We start from the raw sequence: 16871 nt of genomic DNA, 5'->3' as shown, positions 1-16871 counted from the left end.
CTTAACTTACTCTATGTTACTCCTATGTAATATCCTTGTAAATAATACAAAAGATTGTGGTGGGGGTGGTGTGCATTCATTTTTAACCAAAAGTCTTGGGTTCAAATTTTGGAAATAAAGTAGGAATTTTTACCTCCTATAGCAAAGGTTAACACCTTATTTATTTTAAATAAATACCATTTAAAAAAATTATATTCTATAGATACCTTTTAATGTTTATAGCAAAATATCTAATTTTGGTTACCTCCTACCCCTAAGCCACTAAATACGCTATTCAGTTACACTATTTTCTTTCTCTCTCTACTTTGATACATGTCATTCTCTCCCCCCATCCCATTAAAATTTCCGCTCTCCTACTCCTTCTAACGACATCTTCTCTTTGCTTCACTTTAATCAATGCTTCAAAATCGAGCGACCCAATTCCTACACCATGGCCAAAACAATTCCACTCGATTCTCTTCATGAATAACACCAAAGGGAATCTTCAGGTTGTTGATTTGTGGTAGAATTATCCCAATGGCAGGAACTTCAACATTATCCAAAACCAATTGGGAAAGCGATAAAATCGAGGTTCTCAACTTCCGTCATCTTCAATCAAGATTCAAGCTTTAACAGAGTCCTTATTCTGCCACCGTTGCTCGACGGCAGATTCGCCGAAAATTAGGGTTTGTTCTTGAACAAAGACGACAGAGTTTGGGGCTGAGCAACTTGATTTTCTATTAATATATTTCAATGTATTTTCAACGTATCACGCTGTATTTTCATGTATTTCATTGTCTTTTTTTCATTGTAATTCAACGTATTTCGCTGTATTCCACGTATTTCATTGTATTCACTGTCTTTTTTTTCATTGTATTTCAATGTATCCCGCTGTATTCTATGTATTTCATTGTATTCACTGTCTCACTATATGCCATGAATGTATTCATATATCTTTTTAATTAATATAATTTATGTATTCAGATGTATTATATAATTTCTCTGAAGATTGCTATGTTTTTGGGGTATTTTTCGGTTGAGAATCTTTTTTATAACCGGAAACACAAATTTTGTGTGCTATAATTGAGTTTGATGAGTTATATTAGGAGCCTATTATGTTAATTGATACACTTTCCGTTTAAAAACAATGTAATCCTCCGTTTCACGCCGTGAATACAGTCAAATACAATAATCTGTCCAGCTGCAATTCCATGTGTCGGATATCATTGAGAAAGAAATAGGAAGAAGTGTTATCGAACGATTTCCTGCAATTCTTCCCAGTATGGAATGAGTAAAGAATCAAGCTACAAGTCTCACGCCATGAATACAGTCGAATACACTCGAATACAACAACTGATTAGGTGGACTTCCCTGATTCACGCCTATTTTTGCTATTGTATTCATGAATACAGTAGCTTAAATACAGCTAATACATCTTATAACAACAGAAAACGTATCTACAATCCGTAATATAGCAAATGGTATCTATAGATAGCTAATTACCACTAAAAGATAGTGCTTTATAAAAATTTCTCAATAAAGTATAATCTTTGATAGAGAGTGCTTGATCCTCTAAAGTGAGACTTTCCCGCGTGAATATCGAATTAGTCATGCTCCAAAATAGATCTATACAAAACATCAAATAAAAAACTAATTTTTTTCTTATTGTAAATGTAAGTTGTGGTTTCGAGATGTGAAAATATCTCTTTTAAGTAAATGTAAAGGAAGGATTGCATATGGTATATACGCTCACGCTCCTTGCCCCCTTCTTAGTGGCATAGTTCAGTTTATCGGAGAAGGTTCAATTAAATTCCTTTGTCAAAAAGTGACACCGTACAAAAAAACAAAAAAACAAAAAAAAAATATATATATATATATATATCGCCAAGTATTGGAGTAAGCTTTTTATGATAGTTTGTGGTAATATTGCCTTTGATGTCCTTATTTTGCATCAGCAATTAGTATTGACTAATACAGTAAATTATATTGCACTAAAGTACCGTTAACTGACAAATTCAAGCAAAATAAATTGCATTTACTATTAACACCATGAAGCTTGGCTTAATTTGCTTAATGATCTTATATTAAAAATTAAAAAGTGTATCTTATTTAACAATGAAGTGTTGGGGCACATTTAACTCTCTCTCTATATATCTTGGTCCATATATCCCATAAACTATCACTACTTTTTCCATGCATGCAACATGACAGATATGACAGCCACCACATTTTGTATACTATATAATATATGGGCAAGGAATTAAGGTGGTGGTTGGGGGGGGGGGGTGTACAACTCAAGAAGTTTTATTTAAGAAGAAGCTTAAAGGTTAAGAAAGTAAAGATATTAACCCCTCTCGAACTACTAAAAAGTAAAAAGATACAAAAATGAGACTAGAGTAAGAACAAACCAGGACCCAAATTGTTATGTATATATATGCTACTATCATAAAGCCCTTCACTTTATTTGAGCTCCATTATTCTCATATTCTCTCTTTGCTTTATCTTTTCTTGCTTTGCTTTCTTTCTCTCTCCCTTTGGCAAGAAGAGTTTAGCCTTCTCTCTCTCTCTCCACCTTCCAATTTGATGTGATTCTCCACTAACAATATCCCCCTTCCAAAAAACCCCATCTAACTTTACAAAAAAGAATTTTAAAGATCATTCAAGAATAAGCTATGGTTTTTTCCTCAATTCCAGCTTATCTTGATCAAGCCAACTGGCAACAGGTATGGTTTTTTCCCACTTCATTTTGATGCTTAATTCTAACCATGGCAGCTTCTTTGCCAAAAAAGCAAAAGAATTCATTAAAGATAATATTCTTCTCACCTTTATTAAAAAAAATAAAAAATTCTTCCTTCTTTTTTCATCTTTAAATTTCTTGCATATACTTGATATCTTAGTTTCTTCTTCTTGTTTTTCTTCTTTTTCAGCAAAGTGGAGGTAGTATTCCAAATCATCATCAGCTCACATCACCACTATCTCAGACTGCAACACCGCCGCCACTACCACCTCCACCACCACCACCACAACCTCATGGCAGTAGTGGTGGTGCAGGTTCTATCAGGCCGGGCTCGATGGCTGATCGAGCCCGGTTAGCCAATATACCTATGCCGGAGACAGCCCTAAAATGCCCTCGATGCGAATCATCAAACACCAAGTTTTGCTACTTCAACAACTATAGTCTTTCGCAACCTAGACACTTTTGCAAGACTTGTAGAAGGTACTATTAAATAAATAAACTAGATTCATCTCAAGTACATAAGTTTTCTTATATAATTCATGTATTAGGAAATTAACCTGAGGATGCATGTATGATTTATTCATAAATACCTAAGTACTGTAGCCATTTTATATAAGTCAAATTAGGATCAGCAAACAAGAATACTTTCTTTCACTTGTCTTCGAGAAGAAAATGATTGATTTTTCCAACAGGTATTGGACAAGAGGCGGCGCTCTCAGAAATGTGCCCGTGGGCGGCGGTTGTCGGAGGAACAAAAGAAGCAGTAGCAAAAGCAGTAACAATAACAGTAACAATACTTCCAAGTCTCCAGCTTCTAGCACAAGTACTGATGGTCGTCAAGCTGCTAATAATAATTCTGGTTCTACAAGCACAATTTCTTCACACAGTAATAGTTTTTCTGGTCCAACATCAGCAACTAGTTTATTAGGTCTAATGTCCCCTCAAATTCCACCTCTACGTTTCTTGTCACCTTTAGGTCAATTATCTGATCATCATCATCAGTTCAGTACTCCTGGTAATAACATGAACTTGAATTTTTCTACAACTGGTAACGTATTAGGCGGTACTAGTGAAGGCATGATGGTTAATAATAATAATTTGCTCGGTGTTGGTGGTGGTGCTGGTGGTAGTGGAGTTGCTTCGCTTTTATCAAGTGTAAACATTGAACACTGGCGGATGCAGCAGCAACAAATGGCACAGCAATTTCCTAACTTTTTTGGCGGATTTGATCCGTCTAATTCGCCTTCTGGTGTTAATAATTACCAGTACTTTCAAGGTGGTGTTAATGAGGGTGTACAGTTTCTTGGTGGTAATGAGAGTACTACAAGTCAAATTAGGCCGAAAATCTCGACTTCAATGCTAAATCAGATGGCTTCAGTGAAGATGGAAGATAATAATCATAATCAGGATCAATCAGCTTTGTCAAGGCAGTTGTTAGGAATTCAAGGGAATGAAAATTGGAATACTGCTAGTGCTTGGAGTGATCTTTCTGCTAGTTTTAGCTCTTCTTCTACTAGCAATGCCTTATAAAAAGTCAACAAAAATGTCCTTTTTTTCTCAGAGCGGTCAGTTAAGGGCCTTAGCTGGTGATTTGGATGGCTTCCTCTCGACAGTGAAGCTTATTTCCCATCGTCTCACTAGTCGATATATTTTATCAGCAAAAGCTTCTAGTGAAGATCATCTAAAAACCCTAGATTTGGTAGTTTTTTTTTTTTTTTTTCATTTTAAGTTTTTTCTTTAGATTTATTTGTAGTTTGCTATGGTAAAGTGGTAGAAGATGTTTGAAGATTGAGTGTACTTTTTAATAGTAGCTTTTATGTAGACATGAAGGTCTAATTTTCAAAGTAATTGGCTCTAGGTGTTGGGCTGTAAAGGTGATCATATGGCTAACATTTCTAATGGTATATCATCTTCATGTTTGAAATTTTATGGAATTTGTGTATTTGGATTCGACTCCTTTAACGTCAATGTTTCTCCCTCCCTCATAATTAATTCCTACAATTCTCTTCATGGATTTATTATTGCTTGGCATATCCCATTTATCCACAAAAAATAAATAAAAAACTACTTCACATTTTTAGACATTGATAATTGCTTATCTCTAGCAATGGATTTTTAGCTAGTCATGATGGTGGTGGAAAACACTGTTGTTAGAGTATATATATATAAGATTAGGAAACTTGACTTAGTAATTGAATTTGAATTTTAAGTAGATGGCTGTCAAGATACACCAATTGATAAAATTATGTATCCCACTTTAATATTATTCGAGCTGCAACTTAAAATCCATTTTATTATTACAATATTAGTGTAATATTGTAAGCCCTCTCAATTCACAATTTTGTGAGCTATAACGGATATATGTATCCATCATTTTGTAAAGGTTTGAGGATGCTCAACCTACATAGTAACAGAGGTAAGGTGAAGTCCTCCTCCATTGTATTTATATATTTATCTATATATGTTTGTCCAGGCTCATGAAGGAACTGGATAGCTTTAACCAAAAAAAAAAAGAAATTACAATATTAGCGTAAATTTACATGTTTTACGTGTACAAATTATGGACTATTATTGTAGTTATCTTTTGAATAATCTCATAGCATTAAAATTCTTTTACACAGTCGATCAGTGTAAAAAGTTACGAGTACGTACTTTCTAGTTGAAGTTTAATAGCTTACATTTCATCCACTTTGCTTGTCAATTTGGGAGCTCAAGTTTTTCCAAGATCATCATCTAGCTAGAACATTAATGTTGTTTAGTGTTTGTTGCAAACTTCAAAATGAGGGTTTTAATATGAAATTGTATATTCTTCAGTTTATTATAGGACAGTAGTATATAGTACTATATATGCCAAGACACGTTTGTGTTTAAGCTTTTGCCTCTTTGTGATGATGCTTAATAATTATTCTGTTTGATTGGTGTTAGTCACTTCATGTTCTGGGGATTTCAACATATTATGCTTTTTAATGGGTGTAAGATATGAGCTGAAATGGAAAGGAAAAAAAAGAATATTAAGAAGCAACTTTCTAGAGATTCAGTTGCTTCCAGCTACACTACTAGAGATTTTGATATTAGGAATTTGGTAGTTTTCATTTTTTTAAAATTGCTCTCAATCTCATCCACGTGCCTCATTTTACAAAGAAAAACATTGGGAGTATATTTCTATTAGAGTTTAGAAAATGAAATCTGGAATATTAATTTAAGATTGGCTGGATTTGTAACGAAAATTTCATCTTTTATTTTACGAATTGCAAGCTATGAAATTGTATAGAAAAATAAAGAACTCGTCTTGAATTCTTGAGAATGAAGTCAAACTCCAAGAAAACTACGTAGTATTTGTAGTAACAATAAAAGATAAAAGTTTACGATGACTTTTCTTTAATGTGAAATATCTTAGTATATTCTAAGGTCAAAACAGAACAATATCAGGCCTATTGTTTAAGAGACTGACTAAAAAGGGCAAAACCTACCAAATTCATTCCATAATTACGCTAACATACAAGAGAGGCTGCAAAATATTGGGGTCCAACCAGGGGAGGAGCTAGCCTATGAGGTGCGGGTTCGGCCGAACCCAATTACTTTTGTTTCAATATTATATTTGTACTAGAAAGTTTATTAAATATGTATAAATATTTAACTGCGAACCCAGTAACTAAGACGAGTTATGAGTTCTTTGGCAAATCCAGAACTCATAAACTTCAAATCCTGGCTCCGCCTCTGGTCCAACATGCAACTGCACAAAAAGATAAAAATACGCAAAATGCTACAAAAATTGTTTAAAAAGGTAACGGAACCAGACATTAGTCAAAATAAAACTAAGGTCTCAAACGGTCAGACATGGACTTTTTCAGTGGCAGATGGAGGAGATAAATAACAGCTGCAACTGGAGCATATATATATATATATACACATATATATATATATATATGTAAGAATTTCGGATAATCTTTAAAAATATTATTTTTTGAATTCATAATTTCAAAAGTTTAATTAATGGAATTCATAACTGTAAAATTGATCCTATAACGTTTAAATCTTTGTTTCGTCTCTAAACTCCAGCCACTATGACGTAAAATTTCTGGTGAAGACGAACAAGCGCATATCTTGTTTGTTTTCAATTTTCTAGTGAACCTATATGTTGTTATTTTCTTTTGCTCATGTCTTGTTTGTTCTCAATTTTTATCTAACTACAATTTTAATCCGTTTTAAGTTCTTTCAATAAGTTATACAGATATGAAGTTCATAGCTAGTTCTTGTTACCTGATCAAATCAATAGATATTAGGTTAATTTTTTTTTTAATTTGAAGCTAGTTTTGTATCTTCTACTTGCAAAAAATCCAAGTTATTTCCTTTATCCAATTCTAGGGATACTGGGAAAATATATACCTAGAAGATAGTCCCTAAGAAACTCGTACTGTTTGTGCTAACTATACATAACACGATCATTTGCTATAATTCCAATAATGATGGTATATCTTAAACATTAGCCAATGATGCAATATACAATGAGAAGATTCTTGGGGCTTGAGTAATGATTCCATAATAATAATTCTCAGACTGGGAAAAAAAGCAATGATGAGAAGGAGAGAGAGAGAGAGTCAAAGAGGGTAAGACAAACAGTACTGTTACAAAGTACAAACATAAGAATGGGGACAACCTTCTTAAAAGACTCGAAAAATATGCCCACTCAATTCCACACACACAAAATCCTTCTCTTCCCAAACTCCAAGGCTCTGTTATTAGCAGTATATTTGGTACTCCCACGGTTCCAATCTACGTGAACTTGTTTGACGAGGCATAGAGTTTAAAAAAAAATAAAAACTGTTTGAATTTGTGGTCCTTGACAAGTTAAAAAGGGGTCCAAAGTATTTGTGTGGTTATAAAAAATTTTCATTAAGGGTAGAATTGAAAATTTAAGCTAAATTGTTTCCAAATTTAGAAAGGGGTCATTCTTTTTGGAACGGACCAAAAAGGAAATAGGAACACATAAACTGGAACGGAGGGAGTATATTATTTCTTTTTGTTTCAATATATATGGCGGTGTTTGAAAAGAATTAGAGTTTACGAACGAACAAAGGACTTTTGAAATATGTGGCTTAAAACAACCCATAAATATTTATTTGATTATAAATTATATTATTAAGGTAAAATTGAATTTTTTTCTAAGTTAACCTGATTCTGAAAGGAAATATGATATTTTTTAAAATAAACTAACAAGAAAAATAGGTAGCCGGTGCACAAAGTATTCAAAGTTCATACATGGTCCAAGTAAGGACCGCATTACAAAGGGTGTGATATAGGCAGTCCACGAAGGGGGTTCAAAAATTTTTTTTGTAGCTACTAGGAATTGAACACATGATCTTATGTAAATTTTGAACACCCTTGACCACTAAACTACACTTTTGGATTGTGTTAAGGGTGTTCAAAACTTAATATATATAGGTAAAAAATAAATTTTGCCTTATATATACAGTGTAATTTTTCGGTGAAGGGTGTTCGGATGAACACCCTTGCGCCCCCCTAAATTCGCCCCTAAGGCAGTCCATCCTAATGCAACCATTAGTGATTACTTCCAAGACTTGAACCACGACCTATAAGTTACACGAAGATAACTTTATTATTGCTCAAAGATTTCCCTTCACTAAGAAAATATGACACATAAGCCGGGACAGATAGAGTATGGTTCAATTTCTTTTTGTTTACTATATGTTGGTAGAAGACTTCTTGAATTCTGTTCCCAATTTGCCCCCAAGAATCACGCAAAAATTTAAAATAAAGTTAGATGAGTGAGATCATCAGAGAGCAGTCAAAGAAAACAAAAGAATACTGAAAGACTGAAACAACGTGACTACTAAGGTTGAAGTGTGCATATTATAATCCATTTTTCTTGTCCTGATTCGTTGCACGACATTCTAGGAAGAATAGAACAGTACTAACTGTTCTTCTGGTTTATTACATGGATCATTCGTTCTTGATTTTAACGAACTGGTCTAACTTAATTTGTTTCATGCTTCTGACAAAGAAAAATATGATTCAGAGACCGTATCTTATAACCTAGTAAAGAAAAATTAGAAGTATGATCTATGCAGATTCATTTTTTTCTTTGGCTAGCTTTTGTCATAGTTTGTGTGAAATAATAAGAGGTTTTGTAGAGGAAAAGACTAACATCCCATGTTTTCTGACAGTATTTGTAAGATAATTTTAGCATGTGACCCTATTACTTTCCAGTCTTTTTTGGTTGTTTCGTCCACAAAGAATGTTTTTTGTTACTAAGTCCCCTCTTTTTTTTTTTTCGGGAATGTTCTCACACTTTGATGCTTTTAGCCAGATTCTCCTTTCTTTTGACTGGATTAGGGACATCATTGGGACCTTAAGGGGTGGGCACTTGTTTGTAAGTTGAAATAATATTGCTCTTATCTCCATTTAATTCTGTATTAAAAATATTATATTATACTAATAGTGTAAATCATTTTTACTGTATGCGTCATTAATCTGTTATAGTAGGTTGTTTGCTTTATTCTTTATGCTACTATTGTCGCTTATTATTGGACAAGTACATATTAGTAATTATTTTGAACATGACACGATAGTCGTGTAGAAATTAGACGATTTACGGGTTTAGTTGTTACGGTTGAGTTCGTCTTAAGCTCATTTCATTTTATAGAAAATCACACTATGTACGGGTAAAATCGGGATAGAGTTTTTTTCGATTTCTCGATGAGAGAACGAAGGGGAAACACGGCTCGACGTGATTAAAATCAAGCCCAGGAACCCCTTGATTGAGACCCACGAAGGATGAATGACGTATCTGAGATCAGATCACGGCAAAGCGATGTATCTCGGACCGAGTAGGGCTTCTGAACCTCGGGAGACGCGGTGAACGGTTATGCATGACTGATAGGGGGCCGTAATATTCGTCCTCAGCCGGATTTTACGGCGCGAATCCTGTTCAGTATCAATTATAGATCAACAATTACCGCAAAAATAAGATTTTTACATTTTTTTAGACTTGTGTTAGGACTGAAATTCTCCTACTATATAAAGGGGAAGATTTTCTTCAGTTTGACACATTGTAACACGCAATTCAATCCATTAAAAGTTTACTTTGGTCTTTTAGCTATTGTTCAAGGCATTACTCACTTGTTCTTTTCTGCACGCGCGACCGAGCTTGTACTGAGGGTTCGATCGAGGAGGAGCTCCACTGTTCAATCTAAGATCAAGCTTGGTCATTACATTGTGATTGATTTGATCGTTTATTTTGTCTTCAATTCATCTGTGACGACCCAAAGGGTCATCACCTATTTTCTTACTCATTCCGTGCTTCCGAGGCCTTGAAAACCTTATTTGTAGTCGCCTCAATTTGCGTGCGCAGTCCAGGCGCGTAGCCGGAAAGCTTAAATATGAAATTCTGTGATAAATGCTAAAATTTGATATTAAAATGAGTAAATTTGACTCCGGTCAATATTTTGGGTAAATGGACCAGGACCCGTGATTTGACGGTTCCGGAGGGTCCGTAGGAAAATATGGGACTTGGGCGTATGCCCGGAATCGAATTCCGAGGTCCCAAGCCCGAGTAATAAATTTTTGAGTAAAATTATTATTCTGAAATTTATGAAGAAAATTGAAATGAAAATTGGTTAGAACGTGTTGGTATCGGGCCGTATTCTGGTTTCGGCGCCCGGTACAAGTCTTATATGTGGTTTAAGATGTTTCTGTGAAGTTTGGTTGAAATCGGACGTCGTTTGACGTGTTTCGGACTTAAAAGTCTAAATTTGAAAGTTTATGAAGTTTGAAGAAAAACTAGTGATTTTGAGGTTTGATTCATTGTTTTTGATGTTATTTTGGCGATTTTATCGCACGGTTGAGTTTGTAGGATGTTGTTGAGTTAGTGGATGTGGTTGGTTAGGAGCCCCGAGGGCTCGGGAGAGTTTCGGAGGTGTTTCGGAGTGGTTTCGGACTTAGGAGGATTGCAGGTTTTTAGCTTCAGCAGTTGCAGGTCCCTTCTTCTTCGCGTTCGCGAAGCCTTTCACGCGTTCGCGAAGCTTCAGACCTTTCCTTCATCGAGTTCGCATCATTTGCCTCGCGTTCGCATAGAGTCATCTTGCCCTGGGGGACTCAGCATAATTTTCCTCTTCGCGTTCGCACCAAGACCTTCGCGTTCGCGTAGCCTTGTAAATCCCTTCATCGCGTTTGCATCAGTACCCACGCGTTCGCGTAGACTAAGTCCTGGACCCCCCCAGCCTTTCCTCTTCGCGTTCGCACTCTTCCCATCGCGAACGCGATGGTCTGCCAAGTTTACCCTTCGCGAACGCGACCTTCTTCACGCGAACGCGAAGGGCAATTTTGCCCAGTTATTTAAAATGTCCAAAACAGAACAGTGACGGGAAATTTTCATCAAACACACGAACTCCTTCTTCTCTAAGGTTCTAGGGCGACTTTTAGAGCATTTCTTCATCAAAGCTTCTTGGGTTAGTAAATCTTAACTCGTTTTCTTCATTTTCCATCAATATTTGTTGAATTCCTAATCCTAAAACATGTAATTTAAGGTAGAAATTGGGGGGAATGGGTAGAGTTAGGGCTTTTTTTTTTTTTACCTTTTCTTGATTTAGACCTCGTTTTGGGGTCGAATTTGAGAACAAATTATATATTCGGGCTCGTGGGTGAATGGAAAATTTGATTTTGGTCCGAACCTCGTGTTTTGACCAAACGGGCCCGGGGGCGATTTTGGAATTTTGGAAAGAAAGCTTGAAAATCTATAATTAGACATTGGGTTTGATTTGTTTAGCACATATTGATATTATGAAGTCATTATCGTATAGATTTGATTGAGTTGGAGCCGAATTCAAGAGGGAAAGCGGTTGTTGTGGATTGATTTGGCCGTGAAAGTTGAGGTAAGTGTTTGGTCTAACCTTAGCTTGAGGGAATAGGAGTTGAGTCTTATTTGCTACTTGCTAATTGTCGAGTACAATGTATAGGCATGGTGGCGAGTATCTATACATTGGTGTCTAGCATGACCGTGAGTCCTTATATTGCGAATATCCTGGTTTTGTTACAGCTTCCATACTTAATTGATGATTTCTATATGTTGTAAAGAGTATGTGAAAGGAAATTGTGATCTTTGAACTTCGTGGAGCGTTGGCTCGAGTTGAAATACAAATTGTGAAGGTATATGAGATATTTAAATTCTTGGAGTGTTGGCTCAAGTGATAATGTGAACTATGAGATGAAAGTGAAAAAAAGAGAAAGAGTTACTGGTTTATTCCCTTGCCGGGACGTTTTGTTATTTTTGTTGATTTTCTCCCTTGCCGGGACATGGAAACTTATTGATATTGTTCCCTTGCGGGGATTTAATTGTTTAATTGCATTCCCTTGCCGGGATTTCTATCATTATTTGTTTACTTTCTTGTCCCTTATTTGTGATTGCTGTTTGGGTGAGAAAGAGTGATAAAGCACGAAGGGTGAAGCCGTGCATTGTAGGATATTTGTGGATCGGGTTGCACGCCGCAACAGTATTAAATGATATGGATCGGGTTGCGCGCCGCAACAGTGTTGTTATATATTGGTATTGGGTTGCGCGCCGCAACAATTATTGATACAAGTGTGTTTATTTTGCATATTAGTTTCTTTGATCGCTGTAAATTCTAAGCTGCCCTTAGACTGTTACTCTGGATTTACTGTTAATACCGGTATACCCCCGCAGCATGTTACCCCCTCCCATTTTTACTTGTTTATTCCTGTTTTACTTTTCGCTGTATATTATATAACTGCAAAGGTTTAATTGGTAGTCCGGTCCTAGCCTCGTCACTACTTCGCCGAGGTTAGGCTAGGCACTTACCAGCACATGGGGTCGGTTGTGCTGATACTACACTCTATGCTATTTTGCACAGATCCCGGTTTTGGACAGCAGCAGCAGTAGCGTGGGAGCAGGCCTTCAGTCCAGCGAGACATCGAGGTAGCCCTGCAGGCGCCCGCAGGCCCGACGTCTCCTCTATCCTTTATTTTGGTCTGTTATCTCATTGTATTCGAGACAAGCAGTTTATGTTCTCTTTCAGACGATTGTATTTAGTATTCTTAGTAGTTCGTGAGTATTGTGGCACCAGTCTTGGGTAGAGGCTTATGTTGAATTTTCCGCATTTCTATACAGTTTTCTATAATTTAAGACTTCCGCTTATTATTTAATTTTGTTGCTTTTATATTATTGCCGATAATTGTTAAAAGGGATTATGTTATCAATGAAAAGTAATTAAATTTGGCTTGCCTAGCTCCCATTAGTAGGCGCCATCACGACTCCCGAGGATGGAAAATCCGGGTCGTGACAAGTTGGTATCAGAGCTCTAGGTTACATAGGTCTCAAAACTCACGGACAAGCTTAGTAGAGTCTGAAGGATCTGTACGGAGACGTCTGTATTTATCCCCCAGAGGCTACCGAGTTAGGAAAAATCTCACATTTGTTCTTTCTTGTCGTGCGAGTTTGTTCCTCAAATGCTAATTGAATTTCTACTCTGTTCTTTTGCAGATGGCGAGAACACGCGCTTCCTCATCTTCTGACCAGCAGTCCGAGCCTCAGGCAGCTCCCACTAGGGGCAGAGGCCGAGGCCGAGGCCGTGCTAGAGGCCGAGGCAGGGGCAGGGCTCAGCCCCGAGCAGCAGCACCAGTGGCAGAGCCTCAGGTTGACTTCGATGGGGAGGTTCCGGCCCCAGCCCCAGCAGTTCCGGTGGGCCCAACTCAGGTCCCAGAGGGGTTTATTGCTACCCAAGTTCTTCAGGACGCTCTTGTCAGATTGGTGGGCCTCATGGAGAGTGTCACCCGAGCGGGTTTGCTTCCAGTAGCACCAGCCACTTCTCAGGCTGGAGGAGGGGCTCAGACTTCTGCTACACGCACTCCGGAGCAGGTAGTTACTCCGATTCAGACTCCAGCAGTTCAGCCAGTTGGGGCAGCTCAGCCGGGTGTGGTAGCCCAGGCCGGTGATGGGGCAGCTATGTCCGCCGATGCTTTATGGAGATTGGATAGGTTCACCAAGCTCTTCACTACTACTTTCAGCGGTGCATCCACCAAGGATCCTTAGGATTATTTGGACAGCTGCCACGAGGTTCTTCAGAACATGGGTATTTTGGAGACCAATGGAGTTGATTTTGCTACCTTTCGACTGTCTGGATCCGCCAAGACTTGGTGGAGGGATTATTGCTTAGCTAGACCAGCCGGTTCGCCATCTTTGACTTGGGAGCAGTTCACAGTGTTGTTTCTGGAGAAGTTTCTCCCCATGACTCAGCGAGAGGCTTATCGGAGGCAATTTGAGCGCCTTCAGCAGGGTTCCATGACGGTCACTCAGTATGAGACCAGGTTCATTGATCTAGCTCGCCATGCTCTTGTCATACTTCCCACCGAGAGAAAGAGGGTGAGGAGGTTTATTGATGGTCTTATTCAGCCGATTCGTCTTCAGATGGCCAAGGAGGCCGGAAGCGAGATCACTTTTTAGGAGGCGGCCAATGTGGCCCGCAGAGTTGAGATGGTTCTGTCACAGGGAGGTGGTCATGGGTCGAATAAGAGGCCCCGTCATTCAAGCAGATTCAGTGGCACCTCATCTTGAGGTAGAGATTCTTATGGTAGAGGCCATCCTCCTAGGCCCTTTCAGTCCGCTCTCCAGGTCTCTCATGGTACTTCAGGCGGTCGAGGTTCTCAGACGCACTATTTTGATCAGCAGCCTTACAGTGCGCCACCGGCTCCCATCAGTGCACCGCCGCTTTAGAGTTTCCGAGGTGGTCATTCAGGCCGCCAGGGTCAGCCTCAATTTCCTCAGCTACAACATTCGGGTGGATGTTATGAGTGTGGTGAGTATGGTCACATCAGGAGGGCTTGCCCGAGGTTGAGGGGTGCTCAGCCGCAGCAGCAGGGTCCTCGTCCTATGATTCAGGCACCAGATGTTCCATAGGCCGCCCAGCCAGCGGTAGAGGTGCTAGAGGTGGAGGTAGAGGTCATAGAGGTGGAGTTCAGACCGCCAGAGGTGGAGGCTAGCCAGCAGTCGGCCGTCCTAGAGAGGCAGTTTAGGGTGGTGGGGCCCAGCCCCGATGTTATGCTCTTCCAGCCAGGCCAGAGGCTAAGTCTTCAGATGCAGTCATTACAGGTACTATTCTGGTTTGTGATAGAGATGCTTCAGTGCTATTTGATCCAGGGTCTACGTATTCGTATGTGTCCTCTTATTTTGCACCGTACCTGGTCATGCCTAGTGATCCACTGAGTATTCCTGTTTATGTATCTACACCGGTGGGTGATTCTATTGTGGTCGATCGAGTTCATCGTTCTTGTGTTGTGGTGATTGGGGGTCTTGAGACCCGTGTTGACTTTTTGCTCTTAGATATGGTCGACTTCGATGTTATATTGGGGATGGACTGGTTATCCCCGTATCATGCTATCTTGGATTGCCATGCCAAGACCGTGACCTTAGCTTTACCAGATTTGCCCCGTTTGGAGTGGAGAGGGACCCCAGGTCACTCTACCCGCAGTGTTATTTCGTACGTGAAGGCTCGGCGTATGGTCGAGAAGGGGTGTTTGGCTTACTTGGATTATGTTCGTGATTCCAGTGCTGAGGTCCCTCCTATTGATTCTGTGCCTATTGTCCGGGAGTTCCCCGATGTTTTCCCTTCAGACCTGCCGGGTATGCCACCCGACAGGGACATTGATTTTTGTATTGATTTGGCTCCGGGCACTCAGCCCATTTCTATCCCACCATATCGTATGGCCCCGCCAGAGTTGAAAGAGTTAAAGGATCAGTTACAGGACTTGCTTGAGAAGGGTTTCATTAGACCCAGTGTCTCACTTTGGGGTGCGCCGGTGTTATTTGTCAAGAAGAAGGATGGGTCAATGAGAATGTGTATTCATTACCGGCAATTGAACAAGGTAACGATCAAGAATAAGTATCCACTGCCGAGGATTGATGATTTGTTCGACCGGTTTCAGGGTGCCAGGGTATTTTCCAAGATTGACTTGCGATCTGGCTACCATCAGTTGAGGATTAGGGCATCCGGTGTCCCTAAGACAGCTTTCCGCACTCGGTATGGGCATTATGAGTTTTTGGTTATGTCATTTGGGTTGACAAATGCCCCAGCAACTTTCATGGACTTGATGAACCGAGTGTTCATGCCTTATTTGGACTCATTCGTGATAGTCTTCATTGATGATATATTGATATATTCCCGCAGCCAGAAGGAGCACGAGCAGCACCTTAGAGTGGTTCTTCAGACTCTGAGGGATAGTCAGTTATATGCCAAGTTCTCCAAGTGTGAGTTTTGGCTGAGTTCAGTTGCATTTCTGGGTCATGTTGTATCAGCAGAGGGTATTCAGGTGGACCCAAAGAAGATAGAGGCAGTCAAGAACTGGCCTAGACCAGCATCAGCTACGGAGATCCGGAGTTTCTTGGGGTTGGCAGGCTACTATCGACTGTTCGTGGAGGGGTTTTCATCCATTGCAGCCCCGATGACCAGATTGACCCAGAAGGGTGCCTAGTTCAGAGGGTCGGATGAGTGTGAGGCGAGCTTTCAGAAGCTCAAGACAGCTCTGACTACGGCACCGGTGTTAGTTTTGCCCACAGGTTCAGGGCCTTACACAGTCTATTGTGATGCTTCCCATGTTGGGCTTGGTGCAGTGTTGATGCAGGATGGCAAGGTCATTGCCTATGCTTCAAGACAGTTGAAGATTCATGAGAAGAACTATCCAGTGCATGATTTGGAGTTGGCAGCCATTGTTCACGCATTGAAGATTTGGAGGCACTATTTGTATGGCGTGGCATGTGAGGTGTTCACTGACCACAAAAGTCTTCAGTACTTGTTCAAGCAAAAGGAGTTGAATTTGAGGCAGAGGAGGTGGTTGGAGTTGTTGAAGGATTATGATGTCACCATTTTATATCATCCAGGGAAGGCCAATGTGGTGGCCGATGCTTTGAGTAGGAAGTCAGCCAGCATGGGCAGTCTTGCTTATATTCCGGTTAGTCAGAGGCCGCTTGCTTTGGATGTTCAGGCTTTGGCCAATCGATTTGTGAGGTTGGATATTTCTGAGTCTAGCCGAGTATTAGCTTGCTCGGTCGCTCGTTCTTCATTATTGGAGCGTATCCGTGATCGGCAATTTGATGATCTCCATTTGTGTGTCCTTAGAGACATGGTGC

General features: G+C 39.3%; 1 protein-coding gene across 1 annotated transcript; it reads left to right on the top strand.

Moving 5' to 3' along the window:
• LOC109229509 (dof zinc finger protein DOF2.4-like) lies at positions 2450-4658 on the top strand. Its single transcript, XM_019394977.1, has 3 exons — positions 2450-2702; positions 2907-3196; positions 3409-4658. The coding sequence occupies exons 1-3, from the start codon at positions 2652-2654 to the stop codon at positions 4244-4246; spliced, it is 1179 nt and encodes a 392-aa protein (XP_019250522.1). The 5' UTR covers positions 2450-2651; the 3' UTR covers positions 4247-4658.

This window comes from Nicotiana attenuata, chromosome 7, assembly GCF_001879085.1.
Source record: "Nicotiana attenuata strain UT chromosome 7, NIATTr2, whole genome shotgun sequence".
Lineage (NCBI taxonomy): Eukaryota > Viridiplantae > Streptophyta > Magnoliopsida > Solanales > Solanaceae > Nicotiana > Nicotiana attenuata.
The sequence above is the reverse complement of the archived record's forward strand: the minus strand, read 5'-3'. Positions and strand labels throughout refer to the sequence as shown.

Excerpts from the sequence above, each read along its gene's own strand:
- LOC109229509 (XM_019394977.1), top strand. The coding sequence starts at position 2,652 with ATGGTTTTTTCCTCAATTCCAGCTTATCTTGATCAAGCCAACTGGCAA. Across the intron at positions 2,703-2,906 it reads ATCAAGCCAACTGGCAACAG|CAAAGTGGAGGTAGTATTCC; the intron begins GTATGGTTTTTT and ends CTTCTTTTTCAG. Across the intron at positions 3,197-3,408 it reads TTTTGCAAGACTTGTAGAAG|GTATTGGACAAGAGGCGGCG; the intron begins GTACTATTAAAT and ends TTTTTCCAACAG.